This window comes from Dasypus novemcinctus, chromosome 3 (assembly GCF_030445035.2).
Source record: "Dasypus novemcinctus isolate mDasNov1 chromosome 3, mDasNov1.1.hap2, whole genome shotgun sequence".
Lineage (NCBI taxonomy): Eukaryota > Metazoa > Chordata > Mammalia > Cingulata > Dasypodidae > Dasypus > Dasypus novemcinctus.
Window position 1 is genome coordinate 22,125,286 of NC_080675.1, and position 18,391 is coordinate 22,143,676.

The window sequence follows — 18,391 nt, forward strand, 5'->3', positions numbered from 1 at the left end:
TTTGGTTATATTTTATTAAATTCCCTTTACAGAATTAATGAACCTTTAAAAATTTCATACCAAAACTAATGATTGAGAAACAGAAATAACACGTATAAAAGAGGTCTCCAGATAATGATAATTCAACTTGTGTTCCAAAGATCAACTTCCAACTACACAATTAAAAGCCTTTCATTGGAAATAGCAATCATTAGACTATTATAAATTATTGGAAAGTCTGCATTATATAACCATCTTTAATAAAACATTTCATTATTATATTCAGGTATTTGATATAAGCAAATAAAGCTAATTTATAGCCTGGGTTAACTAGGCAAATGCCTTAAAGATTAAACATTTTGAAACTAACGACACATTTTTGTATGTTCAGTAGCGATTATATAAATGTATGGAGGTTTCTAGAAAGAAGTGTTCTGTAATCGTTCTAAAAACTTATCCTCAAATTTTGTAGACCACAATTGTTAATTTTTTCTGAGTCCGGAGATCAGAAGTGGCAGTAAGTGTTAAAATCTGTTCCATACCATTCAAAATAAACCACGGTTATCATTTAGTATTTTACTGAGTATAATTCTCACATTTCCTTCTCTGTTGATTATTTAAAGTTTAATAGCTATTATATAAAAGGCCTGCAAAGATAGAAGATACACTCAATATTTTAAAAAACAATCTTGCTGTATAATACTTTCATTGTAGAGAAATCTATGTTTGATCATTTTTATTGAAATAAAGGGTTTTATAAATGTTTACTAGACATAGTAAAATAGCTTGAACTTCCCTGTTTTAAGGAAAAGATAACTGAATCATTAAGTATCCAATTTGAATTCTACTTACTTCTCTTTCTGTTTGGAATTTTTCAGCTGTAAATGGGTTTAACGAACACCAGTCACTGCATCGAACACTTGACATAAGTTATCTTAAGTCCTTAAAAGTATTGGTAACCTATTTTACGTATATGGAAACTGAGGCTCAGAAACATTAATATCACACAGGTGCAGAGTGCAGTTCTTTGTAACTGTACAACTCATGACTTTAACCATTTTGCATGCTGCTTCCCAAATATACCAACTTTACTGTTTCTGTAACTAATGGAGAACATATCGGTCTTTAAAATAAAGTCAGTGAAACTGCATTTTTGAAATGCTCTCTGTATCTGTCTCCATGCATGTCACTCTGAATTTTACAAGTGCATAGGTCATAAATCAACCCAATTAAGTAAAGCTAAACTTCATGGAAAATTAGCAAGGGTGAAACAAAATTTAAAGTAAAAAAGGAAAACAACTTAATGCTATCAACCAGGAAACTCATGGTTTCTATTAGAAGAAGAACCCAGGGAGATGAATGGTCTCATCCAGCATCCAAAGGAGACTGAACTATGAAGCCCAGGGTTTTGACATCACCTCCATATATTTTCAGAAAGGAGCTGTGATTTGATTTATTGAGCACTTGGTATGTGTCAGGCACTATGCTAACAGCATGGGACGAAACGTTTTATTTAATCCCCGTAATCACCCTATGAGGTGAGTATTGGTATATGTACCCTGGGTATATATGAGGCAGCTGAAGCTTAAACAGGTCCAAAGCACAAGGCTAGTGAGGATTGGAATAGGGATATGCATCCACCTCTACAATGCTTTGAACTCAGAATTAAAGGAAATCATCCTGCTTTAATAATTTAGCTTCCTATCTAGTAGACTGTAGTCCCAAAGATGTTGCTGTTCTCAACATCGTATATGGTGGGGTCCATTACAAAGTAACTCAATTCTTAGTTTCTCCATATCTCAGAAACCCTAGTGGAGCATATTGCATTTCAGTTAGTAAGGACTGGTTTGAAAAATATTTAACAATAAAAATAGTAATGGGCCAACCTATCAAAACAGACACTGGCCCAAACACAACAAAAATTGTTTCTAGATCATAGGAACACTGATATAGATTTATACCTACTGAATAACTTCCCTAGAATCAATTGAACTATGTAGTCAAGGACTAGAAGAGAAGGTATTTGTTTCAGCATACAAATATCTGATCTGTTACCTTTATTGAGCAAAGAAAGAAGGAAAATATTGGTAATATAGACCCAGTAAGTGAGCTGCTGTGAGATTACTTTAACTAAATAAACAGAAGTGTACAGAAATTTTTAAAAAAACAAACAACACACAACTCAGCTGAAAGGATACATGCCTCTTAATTACAATCAGATTACGAAGTTAAGATTAGTATTGATTGCAAAGAGTAGCTGTGTAACAGCTGGCAGACTATCACATCTACATTATAGAGCCTCTAAAATAGTCTCCCATTTGGTTGCTACTGACCTACAATCTGTCAACCTAGATGGAATATAGATGCCATAGTTGTTGATAGACTAGAATGAAATAAAATTGTCATTTAAAATGATGTATTTTGGAAATAGAAATTTATTCCCTTAATTTTTAAAATGTTTTCATTTCCCAATGTCTTCTGAGCACTCATTCTCCGGACACATTTAATGCTTTTTCCTGAATTAATTTTCAGCAATAACCACAATTAAATGATGTTAGACCATTACAAAGAAGTCTATTCTTTTTCCACTCAACAGTGTTGCTTGATGTTCCCACTCACCATGAGACAAAGGATCTTGTACTGTTCTGGGTTATCCTATAACACCTCACTTCCCCAACTTATCCAGAAAAAGATAAGAAAGTAAAATTCCTTCAGATCTGTACTGATAATGAGTATAAAGTTATGTAAAATTTTGTATGCTAATTATCTTTAAGTAGATGATCCCTACAATTAATTCTGATCATAATATTTGGGAAGTTTTGTTTTTGCACTTGGTCAAATAAAGTTGGAAATATGTCACCATGTGTTTATGAATTGTTTACAAAAAAAAAATAACGTAGTGCTTGATGTCATTTATTTGGTGTTTTTTCTGCACCAGACAATATGTGAGCTGCTCTACATGCCTTCAATTCTGACAATCATCATATGTGTTGACATTATTGCCCCATTAAAAAAGAAAAGAAACTGATCACAGTAAAGTTTAAGTTATTGCCAGGCCAATTGGCAGGTTAGTGGCACAGGCAGGTTTTTAAACAAGTCAGTCTGATTTCAAGTCTGACTCCTTAATAACTATCACTGTAGACTAATTCCTAATTTATCAGCATGCCATTTACAGGCTAGATGTTGTATTCTCATGGAAATAATCAAGATAATACAATCTGAATCTTTAAATGACCTATGCCATATTTCTGTGTTTTTGATACAGGATATGACAGAATGAATAATTCTTTTTCCTTCTGCTATTGCTGATGATAGAAACAAACATAATAATCTACTTCTGCTTTTTCCAAGTGAAGAATCCATTTTGACTAGCAAGGAGTCAAAATGTTTGACTTTGTGTCTACCAGTACTCTGTGGATGTTTCACGATGGTGATATTTTGTTGCAAGGCAAGTGTGGAACCTATCTCCTGATATGCTTTACTACAGGCTGCCTCAGAGTTTTGAGGTTGTCTGTAAAATATTTTTAAAAAAGATGTTCTTCCTGTGAAATGCATATTGTGGCTTTATAGTCAGATTTATGTCTCATTATTCAGAATTCTACAACTCTTGCTAAGGTTTTTTTTTAAAGGCTTTGACTTAAAGAAACTGACAGGGTGGTTGCTGTGTGTGGGACTTGATCCCACAGGGAGCCTGATATAACTGCAGAGACCTGTGCAGTACAATCACTTTCTCCACAAGCGTCTTCTGTGCAGCATCTGCCAGGGGCTGAGCACCGTACTCAGCAGGGGAAGAAGTTCAACAATTAATAGAATATGTTCTCTGTCTTCAGGGGACCCAGAGTATAAGCATGAAACAGACCCATGAAAAATTGTGATGTACAGCACTATAAATAAAAGTATTTTCAAGTTCTACTAATTAATTGCAAATAATTGGCAACTGGAATTCAAGAAGCATTCCATGAAGGCATTTGAGTTGCATCTTGAAGGATGACGAACACCTTACCATACTAAGGTGACAGGGAACTTTCCTATGGTGAAATACCTTGGGTAAGAGTATAGCAGGATGAAGGATCCTGACATCTCTGGGAGAAAGAAGGCAAGTTTGTTGTTTTTTAAAAACTTATGTCTGATCACAGATAATGAATGAGGAGGCAATATCGGTAAGCAATGCCAGCAACATTTGGTCCCATGTATAAGTAACACAAGGAGTTTGAATTCTATCTTGTAAGTAATGGTAACAGAGTTACTGGAAAGCAAGTAAGTGTCATTATCAGAAATTCTTAATGGATTATCCTCTGGTTCTGTGTAGGAGAGACTAACGTGAGAAAACATGAGAAGAAATATCTGAACTCTATCAGGGTCATGGTAATAGGATGAATAAACAGATTTGAGGAAGCACATAGGTGCTGGAACTGTCAAGATAGCTGGTTGATGATTTAAATGTAGGGGTGGGTAGTAAAACCCTCAAAGAAAGGGACAAAGAGGCAGGAAGAGCCAAGGCCAGGTGTTGGACACCAGCAGCTCCCAGGAAAGTTTCGATGATGCAAAGTTTAATTCTCCTGGAAAAGTTTTATTCAGCTCCAAAATGTACCAGGCCTCAATAAATATTTGCTGAATGAAAACAAAACAAAACCAACAAAGGCCCTACATCTAGGGAGCTTGGCAGACTCTCTAGGCCAGCAGGTTTAGAAAAAGATTGACCCAATATTGAAGTTTCTTACGTCATTGAAATGATTAGTATCCTCCTGAGAGTATACTGAAATTTTCATCTAGTTTAGACTTCATAGGAAGAAAACTGACAATCGGGATGATCAGTTGCTGTATGTGCTAAAATGGCATCTGGTTTGAGGTATATCGTTAAAAATTCTTTAACTTTGAGTACACTTCATGAAAAAAAGCTTGTTTAGTATCACTTAAAGGCATGCATTCTTTACTTACACCCCCCAAAACGGAGGTTATAAACTCAAAAGCCAGTTTGCTAATGCCCTCGTAGATTTTGACATGTATGCATCTTCATGGGCTCTATAAAATACTTATAGCAACTTCTCAAGTATGAAACAAATGCAAAACTAAAAATAACCTGACTTAAGTCCTTTAAATAGTCTGTCAGCTCACCCTGTGGGTGTAAACACATCCTGATTCCATCTAAATCTTTCAAATCAGCTTAATATACAGTCATCAGATAATCACAAAAACAGAATTTTTATAGAAAATAAGAATGGATGACCAAAGGATTTTTTAAAATATATACATATTTTGAGGTTTTTAAAATGTTCATTTGACTTATAACAAAGAGCAATTAAAATATGCATCTATTGGGAGAGATTACAGTGTCTTCATCATCAAAAGACACTAAACATTGACTAAGAATTTGTCCTGAAGGCTGGTCAGGCTTAAGGCTAGTTGATTTATTAAGAGACAGAACAGATAAGGGCCCTTAGAGTTAAATTCTGACTCTGCCATTTTCATATTTTGGGGATCATGGACTAATCACTTATTTAACTTCTCTTGAGGCTGAGTTTTAAAATCTGAAGGGAAAAAAAGAGAGAATGTACCTTATAGGATTATTTCAAAGACAAAATGATATTATGCATATCAAAGCATTTTGAACAGGGCCTTACAAATAGATCAATGCTCAATAAATGTTAAGTGCCATTATTCATGTTTGAGACTGATTTCCATTCTGTTGCTCAGTGGAGATTTAAGAGGTCATATGTGTAATTACCAAATACAATTCTCAAACTTTCACTTACTTGGAATACATTTGAAAATTTAAGTCAAATTGAGTACTGATTTTACTAATGCAGTAACACTTAATATAATCTATTAAAATCCAAGATGATCCAATATTATAAGGTGGATGCATCAACCTTACCAACAGGTAAGTAATTTCTCTTTAGTGACCTTAGATAACCTGCTTAGTGTAACTAAACTATATAAAATTATTGCATGGGCTCTGGGACAATGGAATATATGGGAAAAAGTTTAGTGTACAATTTATGAGCTCCTTAACAGCAGAGTCTTATTTTGCTCTGACTCCCCAGTAGATTCTAACATGTTACTCTGTAGAAAATAAATGAAGAGTAAATGCACTGGATGAATATTTATTTAGGGACCTAGTGGGATAGAGGATATCCTTGAATTGACTAAGACTCCATTTTAGTCTTCTGTGAGGTCTCTGAACTTAGCCCAATGCTTGAAATATAGAAGGGGCTTAATAAATCATTTTAAATGAATGATAATCCTTGACAAAGAGTCTGATCTCCAAAGGGCAAGGTTTGTAACTCTTGGCAAAAGGAACCAAGAATAGCATGGACATTATTTTCCATAAAATCCCCAAATGTAATATGAATCACCTGTTACTCCTACATTTCATGGTTAATTTTCCAGCAGATTCTAAAAATAATCAATAGTATTTAAACTGAAATGTCATAATTTTGTTTCCTGATTTAATCTTTGTTGACTGCATTACTGGTGAAGTGACCAAGAAGGTTAAAGAAAGAGGTTCTACTGTAGACTTATTGTCATTCTAGCAATGGAAGGACTTTTATCAATGATGTGGAGGCAGTGGCCAATGGAGGTTCTGAGGGGACGGAAAGGGAAAAATAGGAGTAATATTGGAAGCATTTTCAGGACATTGGAATTGTCCTGAATGATGTTGCAATGACAGACACAGGCCATTATATATCTTGTCATAATTTACAACATGGGGCAGGAGAGAGTTCAAACTATAATGGAAACTATAATCCACACTTACGTGGTCACCCATTATAACAAATGTACCACACTAATGAAGGATGTTGTTAATGTGGGAAAGTGTGGGAGGGGTAGGGAATGGAGCATATGGGAATGCCCTACATTTTTTATGTAACATTTATGTAATCTAAGTATCTTGGAAAAAAAAAATTAAAGTTTAGTTTTCATAAAAAAATGTTAAGGTATCAAAACAAAACAAACAAACAAAACAACAACAATAACAAAAACTCCCACAAAGTATGCTACATACACAGGAATAAAAGCAGTCATTACAAACTGTCAAAAAATACAGATAAAAAGGAAATCATCTGTGACTAATCCAGAGTCAAACTTTAGCATATGAACAGGAACATTTTCATGAGTAGAAATTAGGACCCTTGAAACTATGAATGGATTAGGTATAAACAATTCTGAAGTAGAAAAATATCAAAAGAATGCTTAAGGAAATTTGATATTTAAAGTCAAAAGTGTATATTTTGAAATGGGGAAAAGACAATTGTGATTGGATAACTACATTGGTATTTGTCCATTATCCAAACAACATAGTTTTCCTAAATCCAAAACTTTGCTCTGTGTATATGTGCATATTTAAAAGATACTTATAGGAGGACATGCAAGTTAGTCAGGAAATGGCAAAGAACATGATGACTGCAGATGAGCCCTACATACAAAAAGTGTCAAGTGGACTTAACAGATGTCTTCATGGTAGAAGAAAATGAAAATCTTACTACCTCCTTCACTCATGCCATCTTCCTGATTCATTGTATCCTTCCTTTGTCCTTTGTATTAAGAACACAAACTGTATCCCGATGAACTTACTCAGATAAACACAATGTAGTTTTCTTTTAAAATAAGCCTTTACTTAATATATCAGCAAGGTACGGTATAGCGGAGAAAGTTGTGACATGGTAGTTTTCGGAGGATGTGTGACGCAGAATCTTCCAGCCCCTTGCAGTCCCTTTTAGGAGGAAAAACACTAAATGCAAGGCAGAAGCAAATCATCATGGTTCAAACAATGACAAGACATCAGGATTAACTTTCAGTGAATATACACTGGGCCTTTGGGAGGGACACAGTGACAGAGTGCTGATGCCTTCACCTTGCCTCAAAATGGCTATACATCTTACACACCACAGATACCTTTCCAAATGCCCATTTGTGTGTGTGATACTAGTTTTAAAAAAGGCCTGCTGCAATTGTCTTTTTGTTCCCCTTCTGGAGGGTGAACTGTTAAGGAAAAAAAAAAAGAAAAAACAATCGACAAAAAAATCTGATTTAGTGGCAATATTAAATGTGAACCCCAAAATCACTAACAAGCATCCCTTGTAGTCAGCAATGATCTTTCTACCCTGCCAAAGAAATTAGGTAGGGATGTATAGCTACAGGTTTCTAACATTAGTGTTTTGACTTAAGAAATAAAAGCATCAAGCATAAGACTTAGTAGTTTTTGCTTTGTGTACGGATCATTTTTTTCTCCTTTTGGACACTTAAACCTGCTTTGCTTTCCTATGTAGCTGGAAAGGTTAGTTGTGAATAAAACTGTTGTCATGTTCTAAAGCAAAACTATAATTCCTCCTTGTAATATGTTAGAGAATAAATGTTATAAACAAAGAATTTCATGAAAATTAACCACTTCACTGTCAAAAGCTGCAATGGACACTGCCCCCCAGGCTGGCTGATTAAGTGAATCAGGTGTTTCCTGTGGATTGCAACAACATTGCCTTGTGTTTTAATGGATGTTGGCTCTCCCACCATGAAAAGGTTGCCCTCCTCAATGGGGAAGGACATTCTAACTCCTGTGAAATAACCAAGACTGTTATGATCTACCTGCCCCAGTAGGAAATGAGCCTGTATGTTAGTTTCTTCATTAATACGTTTGACCAGACCGGTCACATTACACTTTTTATTTTTAACCTCGGGGAAAAGATCAAACATATTTTCAGCAAACATCCAGGTAATTATAAATTGCATTGTTTTTGGGAGAATGTTTTCCACTGGTAGAGCTATCATCATAAATGTCAGGAAAATAGGCAGGGGAACACAGTCCTTGTGTCTGCCTGTGATTGTCCTGTGTAATGAGCTGTTAACGCATCTGACAGTGTTTGGAGGGAACCCAGGGTCTCTCCATGATCAAATGTATCTCCCCACACAGACAGGCAATAACAATAACCCTGAGTATGAATAACAACTGTTATTAATATCTTTCTGATCATGGTTATGTCTTTTCCAATTTCCTCAGTGCAGCGATAGTTGTCTAGCTCTAAAAGTGAAGGAATACTGTTTGAAATCACTTCACCTGTTCAGACAGCATGAAGCTCTCTATAAGCCAGTGACTATGGCTTTATTCCATGGTGTCAGCCTGCAGTTCAACCTTGACTTAACAGATTACCTCAAACTTGCCTAATAATGATAGCAAGAGAAGCCCACACACAGTGCAGACGTGTCAACAAACCCATCACCTCAACTAAAAATGCCAAAGACCAATTCCCCACTGATGGTCTGACAGCAGCCTTCATGAGTCACGTATAAGACATTACAGATTCCATAATGTGCTTTCTATCCTGGTGTAGGTGAGAGTCCAGGTATGTTAATATAATGGGGGAGACTGATGTTAATTTGAGCAGTGTCTGTGTCATGTTGTGCACAAGATAAAGGCTGTAACCAGAGCAGATCTCTTTGGGAACACTGTCTAGCAAAGGAACCCTTGCAGATCATTTTAACCATTTCACATGACTAGGTTTCCATTGCATCACTTAAGCTCCAAATATGTCAATGAACCCTGCAAGACATTAAAGGAAACTATCTGTCCTTGGTCTTCTTGGCCCAAAGCAAAAGTTTTAGCAGCCAAAAATCCCACTGGGGGTTAAATACACAAAACAAATAAATGAGAACAATTTTTTTGTGGGAAATGAAAAAAAAGCTCTCAAAAGTCAAAGTACCATCCTTTGATCATGTAGTTTTATCTATGCAGTCAAGGGGAAGAGGACAGTGGAAGGAAATTATCCAGCTAAATACACAAAACCCCATGTCGTTCTGAATGTTGGATCACTTACTTTTTTACACTGATCACCTTCACAGATTGTCTCATCCCTTCACTGTGTGGACCGTGCTTTTAAAAAGCAGCAGCCAAAACCCTCTAGCTAATAGACTAAAATAGAAACTAGAGTTACTTTAGAATTAATTGAAATTAAGTCGTGACTAATTTCAGCTTGACTGACTGCACAGTTTCAATTCTTGTGTCTACAACATTACAGCATCAGTTATATTTTCTGCTGATCATGAAGGATAAGGGGAGTAAAACATATACGTTGGGGGTGGTACATTATTAAGGAAAATAAAGCTCTTACTATAAAGAAAAACTTGCATAGCATTTTATACCTATACTCTTAAAAAGAAGACACATCACAGTTTTATTTTGTTTATAAAAAAATGAGGGGATAGAGAGAAAGCAAGAAGACTGTGACATTTAATTCATAGGTACGTAAAATAACAGCCAGAAGAAAAGAAAATATGCAGCGCAGAATGAAATGTCTAAATTTGGTTTTAAAAAAAAGTATTCAAGGATGCATCTTGTAGATAATGCATATGATCTATAGCCCTTCTACATCTAAGGGATGAAAAGGAGTAAATTATACACGTTTTCTTAAAATGGATGTTGCTTCAGAAATTTCTAGAATTAAGCATGAATATTCCTCTCTTCTCTGTAACCTCTACTCTATGCCCAGCTCTGTCCTGCCAAGATCAGGGAAACAAAGCCTTCACTCTCAGGCGTGTCCATTTTTCACCTGTTGTCCTATTAATATAAGATCAGCTATCCCTTCACAATTCCCAAGCATGAGGAACATCCAAGATTAAAAAGAAACAAACGGATTTTCAAAAGAGGAACTAGAGCAATGTCAGTTCAAGGTGGAAACTCAGTATTGCTTTAAAAAATGCATTATTTCAGCCAGGTTTGATGTGTCCTTACAGAATTATTATTAGCAGTGAAAATTAGTATGAAATTCAAAATGTATAAGTGCATATGGGTATTCAGTAAAACCAAAATCCATAATTTTCTTTGAAATATTGAACAGGAGAGCAAAAAACATATATAGCATAGACAACTAATGATGGAAAATGCTGTATGATTGGAAGACAAGAATTTGAAAGAGATACAAAGGTATTAATTCAAGCTATTTCAACATGATACTAACAGAATCACCTGATATCGTATGACAAACCACTGTTTAGCTGGCCTGGTCTAAATGATATCAATATGTTTTAAATAGCAAGTTGTTTTTAGCAAATTCCAAATACTGATTGCTTATTGGTCTAAATATCATATTGACATAGCAAATGAATCTACCCAAATAATTTTCATTATCAAAAATAATTCCATTCAATATAATTCTTCCCATTATTTTATTAGCCTCTTCTAAAAAAGTATTCTAGAATATAGCTCTGTTGAATTAGATTCAACCTGACATATGAGTTGAATAGTAACACTTTTAAAGGGATTTTTCTTACTAGGACATCATATCTGTTCCTGCGTATGATGAAAATCAGACGCAAGTTTCTAACTCTGTTACCACACAGGGACAGGGAAGCATAAGGAGTGATTTTTAAGTTCCCAACCAGAAAAGCAACCTCCAGGTTTAAAGGTCTTTTAAAATCACATCTCATCTTCTTGATTCTTCCAAATTGGGTTAATTTATTTATAGGAACTGTTTGCCTTGTGATACTTTCTGTATTTCCTGCACTGGGTCAAGTCAGGGTACTATCACTTTTCTTATATTTGGGAATTTTTTTCCTATCCTCCTAGAGCAGGCATAGATGTAGCATGAAGATATCTAGGCCATTTCTTGCTTTACTTATATTACTTATTCTACCCCATGAATCCATTTTAATCTGCCTTTTTATCTGACCACCGTCTTTAGGAAAGGAATTTAATCTGACGGCTTTGACAGTTAATGTGCATCATAAGGAAGAATCACTCCATCTTTTGCCTTAGTGTTGGGTTCTCTGTGTACAACCCTGTACAGTACTTCAGCAACTACATTTTTGTTTTTTTTTTTAAGATTTAAAAAGCAAAGAGTTACAAAACTGTTTGTAATTAACTTGAAATAGAAAAGATAGCACTTTTTTTTAAATCCCATTATATAGTACACCGTATAAATTACAGAGTATTCAAATGCACAACTGCATCTGCGTAACATTTATCAAATGTAATTTGCGTGTCTTTATGTGCACACACATGTGTGTTCTCAAGAGTGTCACTGTCTGCCTTTCCAATGCTGGAGCTCTGGCTGTCACGTCGGGCAGTGTTCCAGGTCTGACACACTACTGTTGCAGTATCGCATGTTGTTGGGGATATGGCAGTCTGTGTAATTAATGCCCCCATTTGGGGTGTAAATGGGCTGCAGTCTGAAATCTCCTTTAAGGAGCTGATCGTTATTTAAGGAGACGATCTGAAAACTGGTTTCTGTCATCTCCAAGATGGAGTTGTCTTTCTTGGTGCCTGCCTCGCAATAGTCGTCTTTCCGCCGGCCCCGGTTATATTTCCACTTCTGGGAGGTGTAGCGCCCCTTTTTGTGCATGTGCCAGCAAAAGATGCTGAGCAAGACCACGAGCACAAATATCACTGCGCCCCCAATCAAGCCAGCCAGCAGAAAAGGGGAACCCATGCTGTGGGACGTGGTCTGCTCGTGGCTGGAAGCAGTGTTGCTGCCATTGTTCAAATAGGAGGCAAGGGTGGTGGCCTCAGAACAAATGGTATCTTCTACGGCTCGGTAGTTAAAAGCATCCAGAGGCACTAAACAAATCCGATAGGTGGATTTGGGCTCTAAATTCACCAGGCTCAGATGCTGCTTCTCACCACTCACTATGCGTTCCTGAACAATGCCCCCTACTAAACTGTGGCCCATTTTCACCCAAGTGAGTTTGTATGCCATCACCGTAAAGAGAGAGAGCCAGGTGACTTGAATGGAAGTGTCATTCACAAAATGGATAGAGAGTTGGATCCGTTCGGAAAGAGGTGGGGTCACTCTCTCTCTGCCATCCCAGTCGGGTATAGTGGGGAGATTCAGTGTGGTGGGAGTTACAGGCGTATAGCTTCTGCTAGGGGTTGGAACTGAGAGCATGGGGATCTGAGTTGTTGCAGAAACTGGACTTGGGGCTGGGGCGAAGAGAGGAAGGCCAGGCGTAGTGGTAGGACATGACAAAAGATTCATATTCAACTCTCTGACAGCCATCCCCCGGACTTGTTCGGGACCCTGGCACATGAAACCCCTCACGTTGAGAGATGAAGGGATGTATTTGAGCCATTCCGTGACCCACTTAATACTGCAGTCACAAAACCAAGGATTATTCCGAGCAGTGAGCTGCTTCAGGTTGGAGAGGTTATCAAAGACCCCTTGAGTCAACATTCGCAGTTGGTTGTTGGATATATCAAGCCTTTCCAGCTTGCGCAGATTTGAGAAGGCTGTCAAAGGTATGTGGTTTATCTGGTTGTCCTGCAAATAGAGCCTGATCAGATGCGTACCTGGAAGGTCAGGAGGGGGGCGAGAGAGTGAATTTCGCACAATGGAAAATTCCTTGAGCTTGGTGAGATGACTGAAGGTGCCCTCAGTGATGCCCTTGTTGGTCAGGAGATTCCCATCCACAATCAGACGCTCCAAGCTGGTGAGATTCTGAAAGGCCATGTCTGATATGACAGCGATGCGATTCTCATCCACTCTCAGCTCTTGCAGGTCCATGGGAAGGCCAACAGGCACACTGCTAAGGTGATTTTTGGACAAAAACAACAATTTGAGGCTGATTGCCTCCCGGAAGGCCCCATCTTCCACTCCTACTGTGGATATTGAGTTGTCATCCAAGTGTAGTTCTTCTAGCTTCAAGAGTTGGGCAAGGGCAGCCCGAGAAATGGTCTGAATATTGTTTTCCTGCAAATGGAGAACTCTGACATTCTTGGGAAGGTTCATGGGAAATTCATCCAGTTGGTTGCCATACAGGTAGACTGTGTGCACCGACTGTACGTTGTGAAGTTCTGCAGGAAATCCAGCATTATTAATTTGGTTGTTGTGGAGGTAGAGTACGGTTACACCCTCCGGGATCCCAAGAGGCACTGAGGTCAAGCTTCGCTCGTTACAGTAGACAAAGTTCCTGTCACAGCGGCACACATTAGGGCATGCCAGGAGTTTTGACACCTGTGAATAGAGCCCCAGGGAAATGATAAGCCAAGATTTCAGGAAAAAAGCCCCATGGGTGGGCCACCTTGTGGTCTGTAGGCCCATTTCTGAAGTAAAGAAATAAAATACAACGTGGCAGGGGAAAAAAACAAAAGCAAAATGAGGGGACCAAGTTCTGTATAAGTCCAGAGCTCCAGCTACAAGAGAAGTCCTGAAACAATCTAGTAAAGTAATCTTCACGTTGTCTCTGGTCTTGTCAGCCTGTGCTGCCCTCTTTGCTGTTGTCCTCCATGTGCAAAAAATTTCAATATAAAGAATTTTCCACACAGTCAACAGGTGATTCCAAGTTATCAGTGATCAATAGGCCTAACTGGGCAGGCAGAACTCCCTTCTCTTGTAAAGCAAATCAACTTTGATCAGCTTGTGAACTTCTTGGTTTAGTTCAATTAACAATCTGTTGAAGGAAAGAAAGAAAAGAGTCAGTTGTGGATAGTAATGTAAGATGTGCTGATCTTTTCAAAAACAACATGATTAGGACAAAATGATTAAGAGTCAGGGGTTGGCATTGTGATAATTTAAATAAGAATAATTTTCTTGAAAAGATACTCAAGAGAGCCTCCATGTTGCTCAAATGTGACCATACTCTAAGCCAAACTCAGCATGTAAATGCATAACCTTCCCCCCAGCATGGGACAAGACTCCCAGGGATGAGCCTCCCTGGCACCGAGGGATTACTACCAAGTACCAGCTAATGATGTAACTAGAAAAAGACCTTGAATAAAAGGGTCAACTTAGACCAGCACAGCCTACATGTAATACCAGGTGTTAAAAAAATGCTTTTTGATCTTGAATAAAAGGGGGAAATGGAAAGGACAAAAGAGTTTATATGGCTTTGAGTCTCCAAAAAAGAGTTGGGAGGTCATCAGGGGGGTAATGCTTACACACACCTCAGCAGGGTCCCAGAGACAGCCAAAGTAGATACAACCCCAGGTACTAGTTCTCTTAAGGGCTACAGAGAACCACAGGTTCTATGGTTATGGCAGATGGCTCTGGAGTCCAGTGCCATGTCAGTTGGCCTTACTTTGGAGTTTGCGTTCATGAGCATGGTGGAGTTGAACTCAGATGTGACCTTTCTACACATGCCTCTTCTGTCACTTTTACTGGACCTGTGGTTAGTGCTGGGGTTGGAGTATACTCAGGAGACCTGAATCTCTGGACTATCCATGTGACAGCCAAGCCCTGAGCCTCAGCAGACTTGCAACTCCTATCCTCTGGATTATTGGACTTAACCTGGCCAGCTAACAGGGAGGTGAAGAAGGTCAACCACAACACCAGGGAGCCAAAAGTGCCTGCAACTGCAAGCAGGAGAATTGCATCCATCATCCATGTGGAATCTAAGCCCCCTCTTGATATAAAGGTGGAGTGGACATAACCATCCCAGGATCCACAGGAAGGAGAAATAGAGTATGGATTAGAGTGGACTTACTGATATTCTATTCTGGAACTATTGTGATTAGTAATGGAAGAAACTGTAGCATTGATGTGGAGAAAGTGGCCACAGTAGCTGGGTAGGGAGAGGGAAGAAGAGATATGATATGGCGGCATTTTTCCAGGACTTGGAGTTGTCCTGGGTGGTACTGCAGGGACAGATGCTGGACACTGTATGTCCTGCCATGGCCCACTGGGTGGACTGGGGAAGAGTGTAAACTACAATGTAAACCACTATCCATGTGGTGCAGCAGTGCTCCAAAATGTATTCACCAAATGCAATGAATATGCCACGATGATGAAAGAGGTTGTTCATGTGAGAGGAGTGGGGTGAGGGGGGTGGGGGGTATATGGGGACCTCTTATATTTTTTTAATGTAACATTTGAAAAAATAAAGAGAAAAAAATTAAATTAAATTAAAAAAAAAAAAAAGAAAAGATACTCAAGAAATGACAGACTGAAGACTCTTCAAAAGAACACCATATTGTCACCTCTGGACTATCAATACTCTTACTTTGAATTTTATATCCCAATCAGCATCTTCTCTTAAGCATCAATTTGCATATCCAGAAGTCACTGCATCCTACAATGCTGATCATCTCCAAATCCTACTGGTCATCACCTGATTTCAAGATGGTAATAGTGACTGAACAACTAATAAAATGCCAAGGAATAATGTGAAACTCTTTACAGTTATAAATAAGCAACTGCAAAATGAATCTATCCTTTAGATTTGGCATTATCACGAGGAACATAATATACAACAGGCTTCTCTTGTCATCTTCCCCCCAGCTTGTCTCCCATCCTCCTGTCTTCCTCCAAAACAACTTTCACTAGAGTTCCCAAGTAGAATTACCCAACTCTAGCCTACAACACATCTCCACTTATCCCCTCTTTTGGGACTTCAAGGTCAGATGAAATGTACTATGTGATATCTTTAAGGGTTGCCAAGCTTGTGACTGGGAATGAATGATTTTTCAACAACCCTAGCTTCCTCCCATCTGTGAGTGTTTTCCTCTTCTTACAGGACTTCTAGCAAATTATGAAATGATAGAACACGTGGGCAGGGTAGTAAAAGCAATCCACATATAGCAATCATGCCTTCTTGCTCCAGAATGTGTTGCATCTCTTTTTAGATTGGAGAGGTAAATAAGTTAATTGAAAGGTGCCAGATTTGATTCCCCTACAAAACAAGCTAACATGACAGGACACGGCAAGCTGTGAGTCTCTTAATTCTCACCAAAACACAGAAATTGAAATAACTTACATCTAAACGCACAGAGGAAATATTCGAAATTGTTCCCTTAGCTATCTTTAGAAACCTAATTTTGAAAAAAGCCAAAAACACTGTAAATGTTATTTAAGTGTCAAGGACATTGTGAATTTGTTCTACAATTTACAAAATTAAGTAAGCTATTTAAAAATGCCTCTGATACTCAGGAATGGTAAAATTCATTTTCTATTGTTCAAAACTTCAGGGAAAAATTCTTCTTCCAGCCAAAAAGCAGATGGATGTGATACTTGATTAAAGAACAACCATTACGTAAAACAAAAAAACAAACAACTTCTAAATATGTTTTGCCACTGAATAGGATCTGTCCTCTACAGAAGAAATCCCTCTATATGTTTAGAGAATGGTTTATAGTGCAACTAAGGACAGTACAGGAAAAAATGAGTTTTATGCTACTGTTAGGTCAGATTTCAAATGTTCCAATATTCCCTAATATCTTGCTGCCAAATGTGTTCCTTGGCCCAGCAGCATTAGTCTGAAATTGAGAACTTGTTAGAAATGCAGAGCCTCAGGCCACATGAAAGTATGAGAAGCACTGCCCTAAACACAATGACATCTCATTTAATCATTTACAGGTTTTAAATTATTATATGTAAAATAGATGCAAGAATAAGTCAAGTGACACTTTGAGAAGAGTAAAGACATAGGGTATGCTAATCTCTTTTGCCCCTGGGAGATAATCCCAAATGGCACCTTACTGAGTAAATGACATCTTAATAGTTTAGGAGCAGTAAAATGACTAGATACTTCATTTGGCCTCAACGGATCTTTGAAAATGTTTGAATGATAACCACTGACATCTAGTGGGAGCTTAAAGGGTTATTCATAATCAGAGGAGCTTGCTTTTATAAAGCACCACAAATTACGAACAAAAAAATATTTGCTTGGTGCCATTAGCATTTACTCTTTAGAAGGGGTAAGGCAAGGAGACTAAAAGAACAGCATTTAATATGCTTTTGAATATTCCACAGGAATCCTCAAAGTGTGATAGTAGCAGAATATATGAGCAGAACGTGATAACGGGAAAAACAGCTGTTTCAGGGTCTCTAAAGTTCCCCTGTTCAAAGGAATAGAATCTTCATGGCTGTGTACATTAACAAATTTATAGGGCCAAAAGACTAGCAAAGCAATACTTGAAGATGACAGAATTTACTTATAATGTTCACCAAGTATCAACCTGAAAGCAGTAATATCTGGGAGCCACAAAATACTGGGGAATGGACTTGAAGACTATTATTATGCATATAAACTGGAAATTTTCCACTTCCTAAACTGTGTCCTCTTCAGAGAAAAAGCCCCATCAGCCAACCCTTTTCCGAAGGCTTTGCTCTCTTGCAGCCATGTCTTATCCCAGTGGTTCTTTTATAATTAAGTAGGATGATGTGGCCCTTAAAAAAAGCCCCTAATAGGATTACATGGGGAAAACTGTCCCTGTTTATACACCTTAAGAGAGGAAAAGTACCATCCAGATCTCATTGTGTTGCTGGGCTCTGACAAGTTCAAGTTTGAATTAAAACAGGCTCTCTAAGCTTCCTACGAGATTCTCGGGAATACTACAAAATAACAGTGTACAGCAGATTTGTTCTGATCCTTGGATTGACAACAGCCTACAGGTCAGCCACCATATACTATCTTTCTTCACATTAATGCAAGTGTAAAATTATAAGCACCTAGGTTATTATAATCTTTATGTTTTTTATATTTAAGTGGG

General features: G+C 37.7%; 1 protein-coding gene across 3 annotated transcripts in view; it reads right to left on the reverse strand.

Moving 5' to 3' along the window:
* Positions 1-2,001: 2,001 nt before the first annotated feature.
* FLRT2 (fibronectin leucine rich transmembrane protein 2) overlaps positions 2,002-18,391 on the reverse strand; it is a 105,788-nt gene continuing 89,398 nt past the window's right edge. For 2 of the 3 annotated variants that reach the window (XM_012518602.4, XM_004476007.5), the window contains exon 2: positions 7,574-14,355. In XM_012518602.4, coding sequence (XP_012374056.1) covers positions 12,024-14,006 — 1,983 coding nt within the window. In that variant the 5' untranslated portion in view covers positions 14,007-14,355 and the 3' untranslated portion in view covers positions 7,574-12,023. Of the gene's footprint in view, positions 14,356-18,391 lie in introns of all 3 variants that reach the window. The other variant, XM_012518603.4, reaches the window with a different exon arrangement.